The sequence below is a fragment of the Erinaceus europaeus genome, chromosome 13, assembly GCF_950295315.1.
Source record: "Erinaceus europaeus chromosome 13, mEriEur2.1, whole genome shotgun sequence".
Taxonomy (NCBI): domain Eukaryota; kingdom Metazoa; phylum Chordata; class Mammalia; order Eulipotyphla; family Erinaceidae; genus Erinaceus; species Erinaceus europaeus.
In genome coordinates this window covers 14,671,406-14,690,393 of record NC_080174.1, presented here as the reverse complement: position 1 = coordinate 14,690,393, position 18,988 = coordinate 14,671,406, and the positions used below count along the sequence as shown (strand labels likewise).

The following is an 18,988-nucleotide window of genomic DNA, read 5'->3' as shown; positions in this document are numbered from 1 at the left end:
GGATAGGACAGAGAGAAATGAAGAGAGGAGGGAAGACAGAGAGGAGGAGAGAAAGACAGACACCTGCAGACCTGCTTCACCGCTTGTGAAGCGACTCCCCTGCAGGTGCGGAGCCGGGGACTCGAATCGGGATTCTCATGCCAGTCCTTGTACTTTCCACCACCTGCACTTAACCCGCCGCACTACCGCCTGACTCCCTAGAACAGAGTCTTTTAAAGGAACCTAGTGGTGATAGAAACCCCAGGGAATCTCTTTAGAGCTCAACTCTTCACCTTCATCCTGGACTTTCGTGTTCGGTTAACCTGAAAGGGCTGAGAAATCTGCCATTTTCTTGATTCCCCATAGATCATATGAATGTACAACTATTGGAAAAATACACGGAATAATATACTCTATGAAATATCATTTTTCAAAAGACTTCAAAAGCAGCACTACTGTTCATTCTTCCAACAGAATCAGCCCCAGAGAGCCCTATAATCACAGACTGTGCAAGTCTCACTCCAGCTCGAGAATCTGTGTTATACCAGGGGAGTCTTACCCTACCCCACCCCACCCCCCCCTTCAAACCATGGCTCTGCTATTGAAATTGTGAGCATGGCAGTTACTGTTGTGCTGGGGAATTTGGAAAGGCCTTCTGTTTATTTTGCATGCTCCACACAAGCCCGTCAGCCCTCGAGGATTTGTGGCATTTGCAGAACTTACAAAGGCGGGCAACATAAAAATATATAATTCACAGAGTGACATATTTTGGAGCTCCCTTCACTTTTACAAATTGGCCATAAAGAAGAAACCACAGACATAACATTCATAGGACCGTAGTTGCCAAGAATGAAAGCTCCCGGGGTAGGAGTGGGGGTTTCAGTTGAAGGTCTTTGGTGTGTACCCTTTTCTCAGACACCCAGAGAAAGTGTCAGTAGTGGAAATCTGTGTGCATGTGATGATAGGACTGTTAAAGGTGGGATGTAGTTTTCTGCCTGATAACTGACAAAAGTTTCAGAACGTGGTGGCATAAGGTTGTGGGTGGTGTGATACAGTCTCCAAAATGGTGTTTTTCTTTATTGTGGGCTTGACCTCATGTCAAAGCATTTATGTGTCTTGCCAGACATTTCAAGTTCATTTAGGACTTCATAGATGTTGTGCTATAGCTTTCTGTTTTGCTAGAATTGCCTTTTTTTTCTTTTTTCCTTTTCCTTTTCCTGGAGAAAGGAGTTCCTGGTACTGGGTGTTATAGCTAAAGTGATGACAGCCATGTCATTTAGTCCAGTATTGTAACAAGGATTAAGAGGGGTCTCCGGCCAGCAAGCTAACTCACTGGAAAAGGACCTGCTTTGTCATGTTTACATCCCGTGGGCTCAGTGCTTGCACTATGAATCCATTGATTCCAGTGGTCATTTTTTCATTCATTCATTCATTCATTCATTCACTTAGTTATTTATTACTTGATAGGACAGAGAGAAATTGAAAAGAAAGGGGGAGGCAGAGAGGGAGAGAGATGACAACAGCACTGCTTCACTGCTCATGAAGCTTCCCTCTCATGCCAGTTGGGGGCAGGGACTTGAACCCAGGTCCTTGCATGTGGTAATGTGTGTGCTTAACTAGGTGCACCACTGTCCAGCTCCTATCTGTCTCTTGTTCTGGGTGAAAAAGTTGACCTGGAGGACCTGACAGGGTCAGTTTAACCCTTCGTAAGCATCAGCTCCCCTATTAGCCATCTTGGCCGAAAGTACAGTTCACATAAAAGCAGTGACACAAAGTCCAGGAGTTCACTGCTAGTTCTACCGAGGCAGGAGGGAATTTACTTGCTGTGGTTCATTTGAACACTTGACTCAACTTCATGTCACTGACTCACTAGATCTGCCAGTTTTAATGCTCTACATAGATTCTTTCATAAAATGGTTTTAAAACCCCATTCTAAAATCTGAGAGAAGTGTACGTTTGTGAATGGTGTGTCCTATGTCTTCCAAAGTCACAGGACTGCTTCCAGATGGCTTATCTGAATACACTCTACCTAGCTAGCTGTACCCTGCAGCTGTATAATGATGTTTAAAGAAATGGCAAAAATGGACTCCCAGTGGGTATGTTAAGCTCCTGTTTCTTCTCAAATGCTATTGGAGATGTAACTGTGGGAGTGTTGTAGTTCTTTTATATATATATATGCTCTTTTAAAATGTAATATTTATACCTACTATTACATGTTCCCCCACAAGACCAGTGAAAAAATTAGAGTAGATATATAATGCTCAATTTTCTTTACTTTATTCATGTTACTACCCGGGTTATTGCTAGGGCTTTGTGTCTATACAACAAATCCACTGTCCCAGTGGCCACATTTTCCTAACTAAACCCCCCACACACACTTTGGTAGGGCAGAGAGGAATTGAGATGATAGGGGGAGATAGAGAGAGAGAGAGAGAGAGAGAGAGAGAGAGAGAGACCTGCAGCCCTGTTTCACTGCTCATGAAGCTTTCCCCTAGCAGATGGAGACTGGGGGATTGAACTCAGGTCCTTCAGCATGGTAATGGTAATGTGTGTGCACTACCCGGACCCCAGAGTAGACATATAAAAAACTAAGCAGTAACCTGAAGGTAAATAGCGTCATAAAATACTAGGAAGAGAAAATAGGTACTAACCCTACTACTGGTTTGAGTACCCAGGAGACTTAGCAGACTGGAGGGTTTTCACTCGGTGCCATCATTCTTCACTTCCGTTTTCCAAGATATCCCTGAATTCTTGACACAAAGCACTTACCTATGTGGGAACTCAGGGCTTTTAGCTCATCAATTTAGACAGAACAAATTCTGCTTTACTGTTCTGTGCTATGCTAGAAGACAGGGAAAATGCATACACTCCAATTCTTGTGAAGTTTTTTTTTTCCTCCAAAGGAATTAGATTTTATGTTTATGTTGACAGTTGCTAAAACAACCATAGTTTATACCCTAACATGATCATTATGGAAAGTTCAGCCTTTAAGAAACATTAGTGCAGTTCAACCTCCCTCTATCCTAATCTCATGAGTTGGAATGTAAATGGTTTTTCCGATATCTGAACTCTTGCAGTCGTTACTAGAGAACATTGGGGTAAGGGGAACTCATTAACTAGAAACAAAGCAACCTAGTATATAAATAATTCTCTTTTTACCCTGATGCCTTTTATTAGCATTTGGTCAGAACAGAATGAGCCTTATTTGAAGAGTCTGCTGCTCTTTTATTTTAAGCTGAATTATTGTGTTAGTGTTAAATAGTATGTTATCCCCCTCAAACGCTGTAAAGTTTCCACATACACGGGGCATGTTTTAGGTACTGTGATCATACAAAATGGAAGATGCTAATTAGCCTTAATAAAATAAAGTATTGCTAGTTTGCAAAAAATACACTTTGGGTGGGTGGTGGTACGCCAGGTGTATGAGGACTCTGGTTCAAGCCCCATGAAAACCCTGGTGGCAAAAACAAGCAGATAACAAACAAACCTGAAGAATTATATCAAGATGGTTTACTTGATTGTTACTGAGTAAACAATCTGTTTAAGTCTTAGTTCAGTGAACTTTCAAGATCTAACTTTGCAACATGCTACTTGAATAAGAAATACTTCTTGACCTGTGATTACAGGAAAAAAGAAAGAATTTGATATCATAAGCAAGCTTGATCCATTTATATTGATAATGTGCTGTAGACTTGGTTTTGGACTTTTTAATGACCTTCTTTTATGAGGATTTTAGAAGTGAAGAAATCTTTTAGGAGCCAGGGTGGCTCACCCAGTTAAACACACATAGTGCTATGCACAAGGACCCACACAGGGATCCGGGTTTGAGTCCCTGCTTCCCACCTGCAGGGGGTCTTCTTCAAGAGCAGTGAAGCAGGTCAACAGATGTCAGTCATTCTCTCTCCGGACTTATCTCCCATCCTCCTCTCAATTTCTCTCTGTCCTATCCAATAAAATGGAGAAAATGGCCACCAGGAGCAGTGGGTTCTTAGTGCCACACTGAGCCCTAGCGACAACCCTGGAAGCAAAAAAAGGAAAGAAGTCTTTTAAAACTTATTGTTGTTGTTAGTATTGTCATCTCTGAAGCCTCACTGCTGAAGTCCTACTTGATGAGGTAGACAGTGAGGCAGAGGGAAAGAGGGAAAGACGCCACAACACTGAAACTTCTCCGAGTGTGGTGGGGGCCGGACTCGCACCTAAGTTGCACACAAAGTAGGCAGCTAACTCACTTCAGGTAAGATATCTTACTTGCCCAAAGAAATCCATCAAATATCATTTTTCAGTGGTTGCTCCAAGCTGAATATTCAGAATGAATATAGCATTCCATTCTGGATACAAATATTTAAATAGGTGATCTTATAATGACTCGTTAGCCTATCAAAATCATTATAACAAAACAGAAAAGAGAAAGAAATAAAATGTATGCATTGATTGGCTGGGGGAATGACTGTGCTGTAGAGCTTTGGGCTTGTATGTCTGGGGCTCCCGGTTGAATCCTGGACCCTGCATATACTGTTGTGGTGCTCTGGCTTCTCTTTATCACACTCTCCCTGTCTTATGGGAAGTTCTGTTATATGTAAAATGAAAATAAAGTTTTGGAGGAGATAAAAGGTGTTCCATGCTTCATTATAAGGAGGAAGTAGTAAAATCTCTTTGTTTACAGATACTACTAATCTTGTGTTGGGAGCACTGTAAACACACACACCAAAAGTTAGAAGGAGGAGGAGAAGAGATGGGAACAGGAAGGGAAAGGAAGGGAGAGAAGAGGAGAGAAGAGAAGAGAACAGAACAGAACAGAACAGGAAAAGAGAGAAAGAAAAGAAATCAAAATCATCGTGGAGTTAAAAAATTAGTTCAGCCAATTTGCTTTATATCTTAACTGCCTTTCAGGCACCAAATTACAGATGCTACCATGACACCATACTGACCTCCCTTGGCAGAGGACCTCACCAATGTGTCCTGGAACCCACCTCTCTCTTTAAAAAAAAATGGGGGGGAGGGAGTCAGCTGGTAACGCAGCAGGTGAAGCACACATGGAGCAAAGTGCAAGGACCAGCGTAAGGATCTGAATTTGAGCCCTGGCTCCCCGCCTACAGGGGAGTCGCTTCACAGGCGGTGAAACAGGTCTGCAGGTGTCTATCTTTCTCTCCCCCTCTCTACCTTCCCCGTCTCTCTTCATTTCTCTGTCCTATCCAACAAGGACATCAATAACAATGACAATAATAACTACAACAATAGAACAACAAGGGCAACAAAAAGGGAATAAATATTTTTTAAAATTTAATATTTTTATTGGATAGAGACTGAGAGAAATTGAGAGAAGGGGAGGGATGGAGACAGAGAGACACCTGAAACCCTGTTTAAACACTCGTGAAGCTTTCCTTCTGCAGGTGGGAACCAGGGGCTTGAACCCAGGTCTTTGTGCACTACAGTATGTGTGCGTAACTAAGTGCACCACCGCCTGCCCCCTGGGACCCACCTCTCTACAGCCTTAACCGAGCAGGGAAAGGTAGAAACAGGATTGGGGTATAGATCAACCTGCCAACATCCAAGTCCAGCAGAGAAGCAATTACAGAAGCCAGACTTTCCACCTTCTGCACCCCATAAAGAATTTTGGTCCATATTCCCAAAAGGAATAAAGAATAGGGAAGCTTCCAATGAAGGGGATGGTCCACAAAACTTGGGTGGTGGGAACTATGTAGAATTCTACCCCTGTTACCTTACAATCTTGTCAATCATTATTAAATCACTAATAAAATACTTTTTAAAAATGAGTTCAGGTCGTCCAGGAGGTGGCACAATGTTGGTATGCATGAGATCCCTTCTGTTTCATTTGGTTTAAATCCCCCCTGTTTAACACTATTCTATTTACATAACCACTGTTAATAAGCACCACCCTCCCTCCAGGGCATTGGTGGCTCTGTGATAGGATTCTCGCCTGCTCCGCCCCCTCCTTGTCACACTCTGATTTTCACCAGTCACTTTTCTCTCCACCCTCTCTATGTCACATCCTGTTTCCACCCTACTTGGCAAGTATATATAAAGACAGCATTGTGAGTTTTAGGGTACCTTGAGTTTAGCTTAGCTCAGCTTAGATTGTGCTGCGTCCTGCATGAATAAAGAGATACTGCCTACAGCTCAACCATGAGTCCCTGGTCGTCTGTTACCCGCCCGTGAAGCCAGCCTGGCGAAAACAACATAGCCCAGAGAAAACAACAGCACAATGGATAAAGCTTTGGACTCTCAAGCATGAGGTCCTGAGTTCAGTCTCTGGCAGCACAAGGACCAGAGTGATGTCTGGTTCTCTCTCTCTCCCCCCCTATCTTTCTCATGAATAAATAAACAAAATCTTTTTTTAAAAAATGAGTTCAGCAAGATTCCAAAATATAAGATCATTATACAAAAATATGAAATCAAGAAAATAATGGCATTTACAATAACATCAAAACTAATAAAGTGAGTTGGGATGATAGCATAGAGATTATGCAAAAAGACTTATGCTTGAGGCTTTGGTTTCCAGGTTCAATCCCCAGCACCACCATCAGCCAGAGCTGAGCAGCCCTCTCTAAAATAAATAAATAAATAACACAACAAAAACAACAGAAACCTAACAAAGGCAGACCTAAGAGCACACTAGGTAAAGTGCTTACATTTGTACATAGCCTGAAGCCCTGCACCATGGCAACAGAAGCAGTACTGGTGTTGTGGTGTATCCCTCTCTCAGACTCTCTCCTTTATCTCAGTTAAAAAAGTGACCGAGAGTGGTGAAACCGGGCATTCGCAAAGCCTTGGTTTCAACAAAACTAAAGGGGGTGTAAGGTTTTTACACTAGAAGCTCTGCACAACATCAAGGAAAGAAATGAGAAGAAACCAGATCAGTAGAAAGAAAGCTCATGATTGTGACTTGGAAAACTTAAGTCATTGATAAGATGACCACAACTCCCAGAGAGGCTCACAGATTCAACACAATCCCAAAATCACAACTTTTTTTAAAAAACTAACCCTAAACTTCATAAAGAAATATAAGAGAATAAGAGAACCAGCACAGTCTTGAGATAGACACACAAAGTCATACACATTTAAAACAAAATAAATCAAGAAAACAATAGGAATTGAGATTCTGTGACTACAGTGAGCACAAAGATATGAACCAGTGGTACAGACTTGAGAGTCTGGAGATGAACTCACAGTTAGTAGGTCTTCAACAAGGATGTCAAAATAGTTAACTGAATGATGAATAGTCTTCAATAAACGGAGCTGGGACAAATGAGTCAATATTTACTTGTGAAAGAAAGAATGAAGTTAGATCACTTGCTTGTACAGAACACATTACTCAAAATTGGCTCAACAAAATTAACTCAAAATTAACTCAAAATGAATAAAAAAGTCCAAGTATTAAAACCAAAACTATAAAACTCAGGAGAAAACGTAGGTGTGTTTTTGTGGCCTTGAATTAGGCTATGGTTTCTTAGTTAAGATGCCAAAAACGCAAACCAAAGAAAAATTAGACAAATTGGACTCCACTAAAATGAAAATCTTTTGTGCTTCCAAGGACCTTAACAAGAAAGTGAAAAGGTAGCCCACAAAACTGGAGAAAATATTTACAGATGATATGTTTGTGAATCCAGGATAAATATAGAATGCTGAAACCTGAATAATAAAAAGACAAATAATCCAATTTTAAATGGGCAGTGGAAACAAATAGACATTTCTCCAAAGAAAATTTACAGATAGCCAGGAAACATATAAAATATGCTTAACCTCATTAGTCATCAGGGAAATGCAGATGAAAATCACAATGAGATTTCATTTTATATACATCAGGATGGTGATTTAAAAAAAAAAAAAGGCAATAACAAGTGTTGGCAAGGATATGGAGAAATTGGAAGGCTGTTCCATTGCTGGTGAGAATATAAAATGATGTGTACAGCTGTTTTGAAAACAGTTTGGCAGTTCTTCAAAAACTTAAATATGGAGTTGCCATATGATCCAGTAATTACAGCTCCTTAGAATATACTCAAGGTGAATCACAAACATATGTTCATACAAAAACTTGTATACAGATATTCCAAGTGGCCAGAAAAATGAAAATTAATCTCATTGTCCATCTACTCATGATTTTATAGACAAAATGCTGTATGTATACAATATAATGTAGAGTAATATTATATATATATATATCTTTTTTTTTTTTACTAGAACACTGCTCAATTCTGGCTTGTGTTAGTTCAGGAGATTTAAGCTGGGACCTCCTGAGAATCTGTTTGCAAAACCATTATGCTATCTCCCTATACATGTAATATTATTTAGCCTCATGAAGGAATGGAGTCCTGATTCATACTTCAACATGAATGAAACTTGAAAACAATATGTTAAGTGAAAGAAGTCAAACACGAAAGGACAAATTTTTATGTCCCATTCATATAAAACATTCAGATTGCAATGAGGAAAACCAAACGTAGAAAACACATAAATGATTTGAAAGGATATAGATAGTGAAGGACTGTCAATTGTTATGGAGATTCCTTGTGATCAAAAGTTTCTGGAATTGGATAAGGGATAGTTCTTGCAAATTTATGACTTCTAAAGAAAGAAAACATTGGGTTGTATACCTTTTTATTTATCTTCTTTTAAAAATAGTATTTATTTGTTGTTGTGCGCGGGCTGCGGAGATGAGAGAGAGGAGGGGTCCGGAGCGAAGAGGAAACACAAATCTTTATTTGCGCTGGCACCTCAGAGTTGGGTGCTAGAGAAGCAGGTTGGGCCATGTGGAGGTAGCGAAAATGGCCGCCTCACGCAGTAACCTTTCCTGCGTCTGAACACCGGAGTGAAGTGCTGGCAAGAGAGCGAGGTGCGGAAGAAGAAAGACTTTTATAGGAGCAGCTTTCGTGAGAATGGGAAGGGGGAGGAGTAACCATAGCACTCCAGGACAGGATAATAACTCTCGTGAGAATGGGAGGGGGGAGTAGTAACCAAAGCACTCCAAATATCACGGGGATATAGACAAAGCCCTGAGGGCACAACATGGCTGAACAGGCACTCCGAGAAATGTCCCAACTCTCGAGGGAACTAGCAGTAGCCTGAGGGGACAACATGGCAGATGTGACTGCATCGGCACAATTTCCCAGCATTTATTTTGAATAGAGACAGAGGAATTGAGGGGGGGAATCATAGAAAAAGAGAAGAGTTGCAACACTGTTTCAGCACTCATGAAGCTTCCCTCTTACAAGTGGGGACCAGGGGCTTGAACCTGGGTCCATGGGCACTGTGATGTGTGAGCTTAACCAGGTGCACCACCACCCAGCTCCCAAATTAATTGTACACTTTAAGTAGGTGAATTTGATTGCATATAAAGTATGTTTCAACTCAAAAACACTCATTTCCTTGATCACTACAAATTTAATTGTTCTAATAAAAAGCATATTTATATATTTTGCTTCTCTAATAGAAGCAAAAGAAGGGCTGTGATCAAGCTTTGGGTGGTATGAAATTTCACCAGTTTCAGGTACTTTAGGGAGAAGTTTAATGTGTTTCCCAAATCATGCCATAAAGATAAGCAAGATCGTTGTGGGTTGCAGAAGGTGGAAGGTCAGGCTTCTGTAATTGCTTCCCCGCTGAACATGGGCATTGACTGGTCAATCCATGCTCCCAGTCTGCCTCTCTCTTTCCCTAGTAGGGTGGGTCTCTGGGAAAGCGGGGCTCCAGGACACATTGGTCCATACTCCCAGAGGGATAGAAAATGGGAAAGCTTTCAGGGGAGGGGATGGGATATGGAGATCGGGTGGTGGGAATTGTGTGGAGTTGTACCCCTCCTATCCTACGGTTTTGTTAATGTCTCCTTTCTTAAATAAAAGAAAGAAAGAAAGAAAGATAAGCAAGAGTTCCTCCCTTCTGTTCTCTCTCTAATCTGACTTGGACCCTTCTCATTGAAACAGACTGAACATTTCACTCTTCTACAATTAGAGACAAAAACCATAAACCTATAGACCAAAAGTTTCATATTTGCTCTCTGTCCATCTCGTTCCTTCCCAGGTGCTACCTTTCCCGAGCCAGGTGGTGTACAACAGAGTTGGCAAGTGTGGCAGTCGGACTGTAGTCCTGCTTCTGAGAATCTTGTCGGAGAAGCATGGATTCAATCTGGTCACATCAGACATTCACAACAAAACCAGACTCACTAAAAATGAGCAAGTAAGTGGTCATCGTCATTGTCATGGGCATCCGTTGTACTTTGCTTCAACGGGGCCTTAACCCGGCACCCTTTAAGCCCCAAATGATGAGACACCAGAGTTGCGATTTCACGTTGTGTTTTTGCCACTCTGTGGAAGGAAATTTAAACTTGGGCTTCTGGAGGAAGTCCTTTAAGCCAGGAAATTGTTGTGTAGGGATTATATTTTTAAGAACAATGAAAGACATTGGACACTTATCATAGTCCACTTAGTTAAAATTAGCAGTAAGTACATTTCAGATGGCTACTTCACTGAACTATAAGTGGTGCTAATATTCTGGCTGCAAAAATGAAACTTTGAGTATCTCTTCCTGTGCCTTGTTTTATTAGGATTTTAAGTACTTAAATCTTTTTTGTTTTCCCTTTTGCCACCATTGTTTCCTGGTGGCCGTTTTTTTAATAGAGGGGGATAGGAAGAGAAGCAGAGAGTGAGAAACAAAAGACAGAGACACAGAGAGAGGAGAGATACCTGCAGCACTGCTACACCACATGTGAAGCTGCCCCCTCTAGGTGGAGACCGGGAGCGTGAGCCCATATCCTTCCACATGATAATATGTGTGCTCTACTACCTAGCCCTTAATTTACTTTTATTTATTTTTTATTGATTTTTTATCGATCAACAAGACCATAGGATAAGAAGTGTACAATTCCACGCAATTCCTGCCACCAGAGTTCTGTATCCCATTCCCTCCATTGGAAACTTTCTTATTCTTTATTCCTCTGGGAGGATGGACTCAGGGTCATTCTGGGGTGCAGGAGGTGGAAAGTCTGGCTGCTGTAATTGCTTCTCCTCTGGACATGGGCATTGGTAGGTCGATCCGTTGTCCCAGCCTGTTTCTGTCTTTCCCCAGTGGGGTGGGGCTCTGGAGAGATAGGGCTCCAGGACACATTGATGAGGTTGTCTGCCCACGGACCAGGGACTTGAATGTATGTTGCCCACATGGCAAAGCAGGTGCCTTCCCAGCTGAGCTTGCTCACCAATCAGATAGACAGAGATAGATGATGGATGGATGGATGGATGGATGGATGGATGGATGGATGGATGGATGAATGGATGGATAGCGATTGATTATTCATGACAAGCTAACTCAATAGTGACTACTGAAATGACCCCAAAGTCTGCCATGTGCAAGCCAGAGACCCAAGAAAGCTGGCGAACTATCCACTTGATTTTGAAGGTCTGAGACTTAAATGCTACTGATGTAAATCCCAATGTGAGATCAGAGGACTAAGCTATAAGATATTCCAGCACAGTGAGGCCTAGAGCCGAGAAAGGAACACATTTCCCTCTCCCACTGCATTTTGTTCCATTCAAGTCAACAAGGGCTGGGTTGGATTGAGACCCCCCACACTTCAGGACAGTTCACTTTGCCAAATCCATCAATGCAAGTGCTGATTTCATCCCCAAACATACTCAGACACACCTAGAAGTGATGTTTAATCCCAGCACTCCCGGGGCCAGTCAAGTTAACAAATGAAATGAACCATAGCACCACCCAGTGAGTCCATACACCAGCCACACCACCCAGGGAATACATACATTTGAGAAGATTAAAATGAAAAGAAAGAAACTAATGCTGACACACCTAGTTGAACATACATGTCAACCTAGGTTCAAGCCCCTGCCCCCCCCCCCAGAGGGAGCACACTTCATGAATGGTAAAGCAGTGCTGCAGATATCGCTCCCTCTGTATCTCCCCCATCCTCTCTCAATTTCTGACTTTACATATATATATGCGCTTATTTACTATCAGAATGAGACAATTATAAAAATTATTACCCATGTCCATTTCTTTCTGTCCCAGTCCTCCCTCACCCCTGAGGCATTCAAACTCTCTCAAAGGGAACTTCAGATACTTCCTCTTTCTCTTTCTTCTGGAAAATGGAACTGTTTTTAATGTAGTAACAAGGACAATAGTACTTCATATAAAGTCCGTATGGTTTTTGCCTTCCACCCGATGAAATAAAAATCTCTATTTCTTGGAAAACTCACACTAAAGAATAGCTGAGTGTCAGGTTTGCATAGTGATCGCCATCTCACAAGTAATCTCTCGAGATTCCCACTGGAAATGTCTGTAGCAGGCTCTCAATAAGAAAAGTCGTATTTGTTGATTTCTGGGGGCAGTCACATGTTATGAATGACTTTGAGGGTAGCTTCTCTGTAACATGCTTACATGACTGAAGTTACTGTGATGAGGTTAGTTGTTAGTGCCTGAAAGAAACTGACTGTAAATATATAGTCTGTGTTACCAAGAATCTATTATAATTATTGGATTTGCTTTGTGTAGGAGTCTAAGCCTATAGGTCTGGTCATCTTAGTTTATTTGTCTATTTCCTATATGTGGAAAAATAGGCTCAGTTCTCGAATGGCTCATTATACACAGTGACTTGATTTTAGTTCCCTACTGAGAAGAATACAAATAACCCAGAGACAGCACGGTAACTGAAGCTTTAGACAATGACAGGGCTAGAAACAAGAGAGCACAACAAATACTATTTAAATACACACAGTGGGTTTTTTTTTTTTACACCAATAAACTTAAGTTTGATTCCTCAGAGAAGCACGCAAGAAAAGGTTTAATGCAGTTAGAACTGTCAGGGAGTATTTAAATTATGAAGTAACCATCATCAACTATATTTACATGGTTAAAATCTAGAAGGGGTTAAAGACAAAGTCATCCTTCTCTAAAACAGAGGCTAGCTCTCATCCCTTTGGAATGGTTGGCTTGTCTGGAAGCCAGAGAATAGACTAGACAATCTGTGAAAGTTCTTTCCAACCCTGTGATTCTGTGATTATATTTATGTAACTTCTAGAATAATCTCTGTGTAGTGTCATGGAGACATTTCTGATTTCTGTGGTCAGTGTGACCTAGAATATATTTCATTACTTAGTTATCCTAGGTTCAGAAACTTAAGAGGAAGGTATTAAGGATAAAAGTGAAAAGATAAAAAGAAATACATTTGATGTAAAAAAAAAAAAGCATAAAAAAATAGTGATTATTCCCTGTGTCGCTTAGAGGAACTACTGCAATGTGAAAAGACCTAGGAAACATCAGGACAAGAAACTGGGCTTGAAGGAATTCAGGAATATGTTAAAATGAAACAAAACAACAACAAAACACTTAGTTCCTTTTTTTATATGTATCCCTTCTACCATTGTTTTAAAACATATAAAACAAGCAACGGAAAAATATATTATTTTACCTGATATATTTGAGGAATAATGCATGGTCTGAGTAGCTCATCTTCTTAGTACTTTGTGGAAGAAAGCAGAAGAAATAATCTAGGAGATGAGTTTAAATTTTATCGTTAGTGGTTCTTAACCTTCATGGCTGGAACTCTGTGAATGGATCCCCATGGAAGCTTTATTATCTGGGATTAATACCAACCCTCAGACAGGAGCTATATGAGTTAAACAGGTCTTGTGGGCTGTTGTAGGGCTTGATCCATCATGTAGAGCATTCCTTTTGTGAGAAAATATGTTCCAAGTGCCAAACTACTGACTTAGAAATGAACTTTGGAGGAGTCTCCACTTGTACTGGAGCTGACAGTTTCATTCATACACAATGGCCTCTCTCTGGGGCAGATTCATATGTTCAGCTCTGTACACACATGTCCTCTTTCACTCCCTTCTCTCTTGATCTCTTACATTCACAGCACTAAATTTAAAACATCTATTTAGTGGTAAAAAGGCTCTGAAGGGATTATTAAAAATGAAAGAGCATGCAAACACCAAATGTTACCATGCTATAAAAATCCGGTTACATCTGCCCTTTCAGAAATAGAAATACCTTTGAAGTTTCTATTTTTAAAAAAACAAAAGAGCATGGACAGCTACTGCCAACCAAATGTTGGAGCTGGATGTGAGGGCTATCTAGCTGCGACATCTGTCACCCCATTGATTGCCAGGGTTGATTCGGCTGATCTGGCTGTCTAGGCGGGTGTCCCCTTCCTCCCTCACCGCTCCATGTGTGTCTCTCCTGAAGCTGCGCGCTTGGTCTAAGAGGACGGCCTTCCCCGAATAGAGACAGACCAGTCTTTGGTCGAGGGTATACATATGAGAAGCTGCGCTCCCTTGCTAGAACCTCCAAACAAGCTCTCAAGGTCCAAATGTTGGAGCTTTGCTCCCTCCTTCCTCCCTTCCTCCCTTCCTTCCTCCCTTCCTTCCTTCCTTCCTCCCTCCCTTCCTCCCTTCCTTCCTCCCTTCCTTCCTTCCTCCCTCCCTTCCTTCCTCCCTTCCTTCCTCCCTTCCTTCCTTCCTTCCTCCCTCCCTTCCTCTCTTCCTCCCTTCCTTCCTTCCTTCCTTCCTTCTCCTTTTTTTTTTTTAAATGTTTTTTTGGTGTGTTATTTATTATTTATTGGATAGAGATAACCAGAAAGTGAGAAGGAAGCACACGCTAGAGAAAGAGAGAGACACCTGCAACACTGCTTCACCACTTGCAAAGCTTTCCCCCTGCAGGTGGGGACGGGGGGCTCAAACTCAGGCCCTTGCACATTGTAACATGCAAGCTCAACCAAATGCACCGTCACCCAGCCCCTCATCCTTTTTCTCTTTCCTTCTTTCTTTCTTTTCTTTGGGAGGAGGGTACATAATGCAAACACATGTTGATATCATTTCATTTAATGCTCTAAAATCAGACTTCCGTTTCCAGAGATGGTTTGGGCAATCTATTGGAAAATATCGAGGATATACAGTTGGAATGGTAGGGAACCATTTTCTAGATGATGCAGCTGTGACTGGAAAAAGACTCAGAATCATCTTGGTAAATGACCTGATGTTGTCTTTTGGAACATTCTCCCGAGTAGAATGGAGTCAGAGTGGCCTTTCACAAACACAAGAATTCCAGGTGATTTCACTCTTCAGTGAGGAGGGCCAAAACTCCACAGTTCTGGCCATGTGAGCAACAAAAGTTGAGAAATTAAATCATGTTAATGTATTTATTTATTTATATTAAAACTACTAATGATTATAGACTAGGAACCATTCCTACTGCATGCTGTTTACTTCATTATGTGGACTTTAAACATTGTTTTAGACTTAAACACAGGTCAGTGAGTGGGTCTTGTTCCCTATTTAGACCTGAGAGAACAAAGGCAATCAGCTAAGTTATTGTTGCATTTTGGTTTTTTTCCCCCTTGGGGGATTAATGTTTTACAGTTGACAGTAAATACAATAGTTTGTACATGCCTAAGAGTTCTCAGGTTTCCACATAACAATACCACCCCCACTAGGTCCTCTGTCATCCTTTTCCAGAACCTGTACTCTCCCCACATTCTGGTTTTTGACCAGAGCACCACTCAATTCTAATCTTTTGGGAGATTGAACTCAGAACCTCTCAAATGCAAATCTTTTATATTACTGCTATGTTATCTCCCTGGTCCCAGAAAACTTAAAAAAAAAAAAAAATTCCACAGGAGAACCCATGGTATAAAGAGAATTAGGAATCTATCTCCATCAAAACCCTTATGTCCGCACTTGTTTGTGTTTCTCCTGAGAGTCCTGGTCCACAAAGACATGGAAGGAGGGAAGGCAAGAAGGAAGGAAGGGAGGAAGGGAGGAAGGAAGGAAGGAAGGAAGGAAGGAAGGAAGGAAGGAAGGAAGGAAGGAAGGACTGGGTGGTGGCACATCCAGTTAAACACATATAGTACTAAGCACAAGGATCCAGATTCTAGTACCCGGCTCCCCACCTGCATGGGGGACACTTCACAAGTGTTGAAGCAGGTCTGCAGGTGTCTCTTTTTATCTCTACCTCTCCCCTCCTCTCAATTTTTTTCTGTCCTATCAAATAAATGGAAAAATTGTCCTTCAAGAGAAGTGTATTCATAGTGCCGACACCAAGCCCCGCCAATAGCTCTGGAGGCAAAAAAACGAAAGGAGGGGGAAAAAAAAAATACCATGATTACATAACTTTGGGGAGAGACTACTGCTTCGACCTCTTCTGAGAGAGTCACAACAGTCATTGACGTTTTATAGACTCTGAGAATTGTTTTGGTTAAAGCAGAATGAAAATTCTGCTCAATTGCCTTTCACTTTGGCTGGGAAATTCTTTCTGTTTGTGGCTCTCATCTGAATCCTACAGAATGCAGTTCATAAGCTGGAAAATGCAGGCCTGGACTCTACCTTCCATCAGTCAGACTTGTAAAGGCTGTCATTCCACTGTAAACTTCACCTTTGCTCTGACTCCAACCCAATTATCAGAACCTTGAAAAATATGGAAGAGAGTAAGCTTATGTGCTTGAGATTGCTTCAGCTTCTTGGTCAATACCAGTATTCCTTTGAAATGGTTTAAGCTTCTTCATCTTTCCCCATTCCTGTGCCTGTTGTGCATTCCAGTACAACAGCAAACAACAGGCCAATGAACCCAGGTGTTTGTAGTTTCGGTGCCCAAAGAAGCCCTCAAAGAGATCCCCATGTGTAAGTCCAGTGAAGAATCATTGCACGAAGGGCTACAATTATTAGAAAGTTCTCCTTTTGCTAAAACAAAGCCTCCACTGAGCAAGGAAAAATAGCTTGGCTTACCTGACAGGCCCTGAAACCATTGATGACTTCCTGTTTCCCCCAGCATAGAAAGAAATTAAGAGGGAAGAGGGAGAGATAAAGAGATAGATAGATAGATAGACAGACAGATAGGTAGGTAGATAGATACCAACCTGTAGCACTGCTTCACTGCTTATGAAGCTTCTATTTTGCAAATGGGGACTGGAAGCTTGAACCTGGGTCTGTTGTTAAAATTTGTAGGCTCTAGCCGGGCTGGCTTGCTTCACGGGCGGGTAACAGAGACGCGGAGACAACGGCTGGGCAGGGAAGCTGTATTTCTTTATTCAGGAACAACGATTCATAAACTAAGACAAACTAATCACCAAACAGAACTCTGCTGTCTCTTTGCGGCGGCACAAGCACTCTCTCTCTTACTCTGGAACTCTGTCACTCTGTCACTCTGGAACTCTCGTACTTTAGAGCCCTCTGAAACTCTGGCACACTGGAACTCTCTCTTACTCTGTAACCCAGAAACTCTCTAACTCAGGAACTCTCGGACTCAGGAACTCAGGAACTCTCGGACTCAGGAACCCTCTCCCGGGGTTCCTTTTGGGGCGGGGCCAAGTGGGCCCGCGAAATTAGCAGGCCTGATCCAATTCTCTTGGCGGGGGGAGGGCTAGAACAAGCCAATGTAAAGCATACGACATGGGTCCTTGCACATAGTAATATATATATATATATATATTCTCAACTGGATGTTCCGCCAGCCCCTTCCTGAACGATGTGTCTCCTGGGCCCCAGTATGTGTAGCCTGCAGCTAGATGCCTTGCCTTCAGACATTTTGACACAGTCTCCTTCAGAATGATCCACAGAGCTCTCTGACTTTACAACAGGAGAAAGTGAGGCATCAGAACTGCCCCCCCCCCCAATCCTGGGAATTGAACCAAGAAAGAGTAGCTAAGTCTACCTCCAGGTCCCAGAGATGATTTCTAACCACAAACAAGTAGTCTTATAGACAAAAGCTGATCCCCCTTCTAAAAACTCAATGGAAAGAAGAGGAAGAATCCACAGGGCCTCAAAAATTAAAATACATGTTCTCTGCTCCTCCCAGTGATAACCCCAGATTAATTCTATTATTATTTTCTTTTATTGATTTAATGATCATCAACAAAACCTTAGGATAAATGGAGTTCCATTCCACACAATTCCTACCACCAGAGTTCTGTATCCCATCCTCTCCATTGGAAGCTTTCTTATTGTTTATTCCTCTGGGAGTATGGACCCAGGATTGTTATGGGGTGCAGAAAATGAAAGGTCTGACTTCTGTAATTGCTTCTCTGCTGGACATGAGCATTGGCAGGTGGGTCTATGCTCCCAGCTTGCTTCTCTTTCTCTAGTGTATTGAGGGGTCTGGAGCTCTGAGGTTCCAGGGCACATCGGTGAGGTCATACATCCAGTCCAGTCAGGTTGGCATCATGGTAGCATCTGCAACTTAGTGGCTGAAAAAGCATCAAGATATAAAGCAGAACAAATAGTCTAATAATCAGGAATCTAAAGGTAAGACTATAGCAGATGAGATTTGGGGTCTCCATTTTGGAAAAGCTAGTAGGTCTATTTTAGGTATATTCCAAAGGGCCCAAGACTTTACTAATTTTTGCCTGAGCCAGACAGTTATTATTTTTGTCCTGCTATTCAGACCCAGCATCTCAGCCTTGTTCATGTCATTGCTCCCCCTGGTGAAATTATTCTTCATTGCAGCCTACTGTGCACTGACTACATTGCAAGGAGCAAAAGAGTAAATTCTCTGCCTTGTGATAATGGGGCTTTGGAAACCAGAAGAGGAAAGGTAACCTGAGCCTACAGCCATCTTCCCAGTCTCTGATGTCAATGGGTCCCAGAGTTTTTGCGCTGAGCTACTCTGTTTTTGACTTTGATGTGTTATAAGTAGGTCTTTCTTTACTTAAGATGTTTTTGCAAAAATTATAGGGTATCTCTTTGCTTGGGAGTAGCTCCAGAATTCAGAGCAGAGTGGGGTCAATGCCATTACAGCTCACGAGCATTTTCTGCACAAGTTAGGAGCCAGGTTTTTCGCTAACTAGCTGTGTTTTCTGCCCTGTTGTTTCTGACAAGCTGAAATCAAAAGGAAAAAAAGAAGGGGGATGGGGGAATGAGGATGAAAGGAAAGAAGAAAGAAAGAAGAAAAGAAGGAAGCAGCTCTCTGGCAATTTCTTTGCATTTTAAATTCAATTTGATTCATCCTCTTCCCTTTTTTTAATATTTATTTATTCCCTTTTGTTGCCCTTGTT

At 41.7% G+C, this 18,988-nt stretch overlaps 1 protein-coding gene across 6 annotated transcripts in view; it reads left to right on the top strand.

Annotated features, from left to right (window-relative positions):
- Positions 1-18,988, top strand: part of UST (uronyl 2-sulfotransferase) — a 426,518-nt gene that overhangs the window by 216,559 nt on the left and 190,971 nt on the right. For all 6 annotated transcript variants that reach the window (XM_060205366.1, XM_060205365.1, XM_007516394.3 and 3 more), the window contains exon 3: positions 10,012-10,167. In XM_060205366.1, the coding sequence (XP_060061349.1) occupies positions 10,012-10,167 (156 nt within the window). The remainder of the gene's footprint in view (positions 1-10,011; positions 10,168-18,988) is intronic.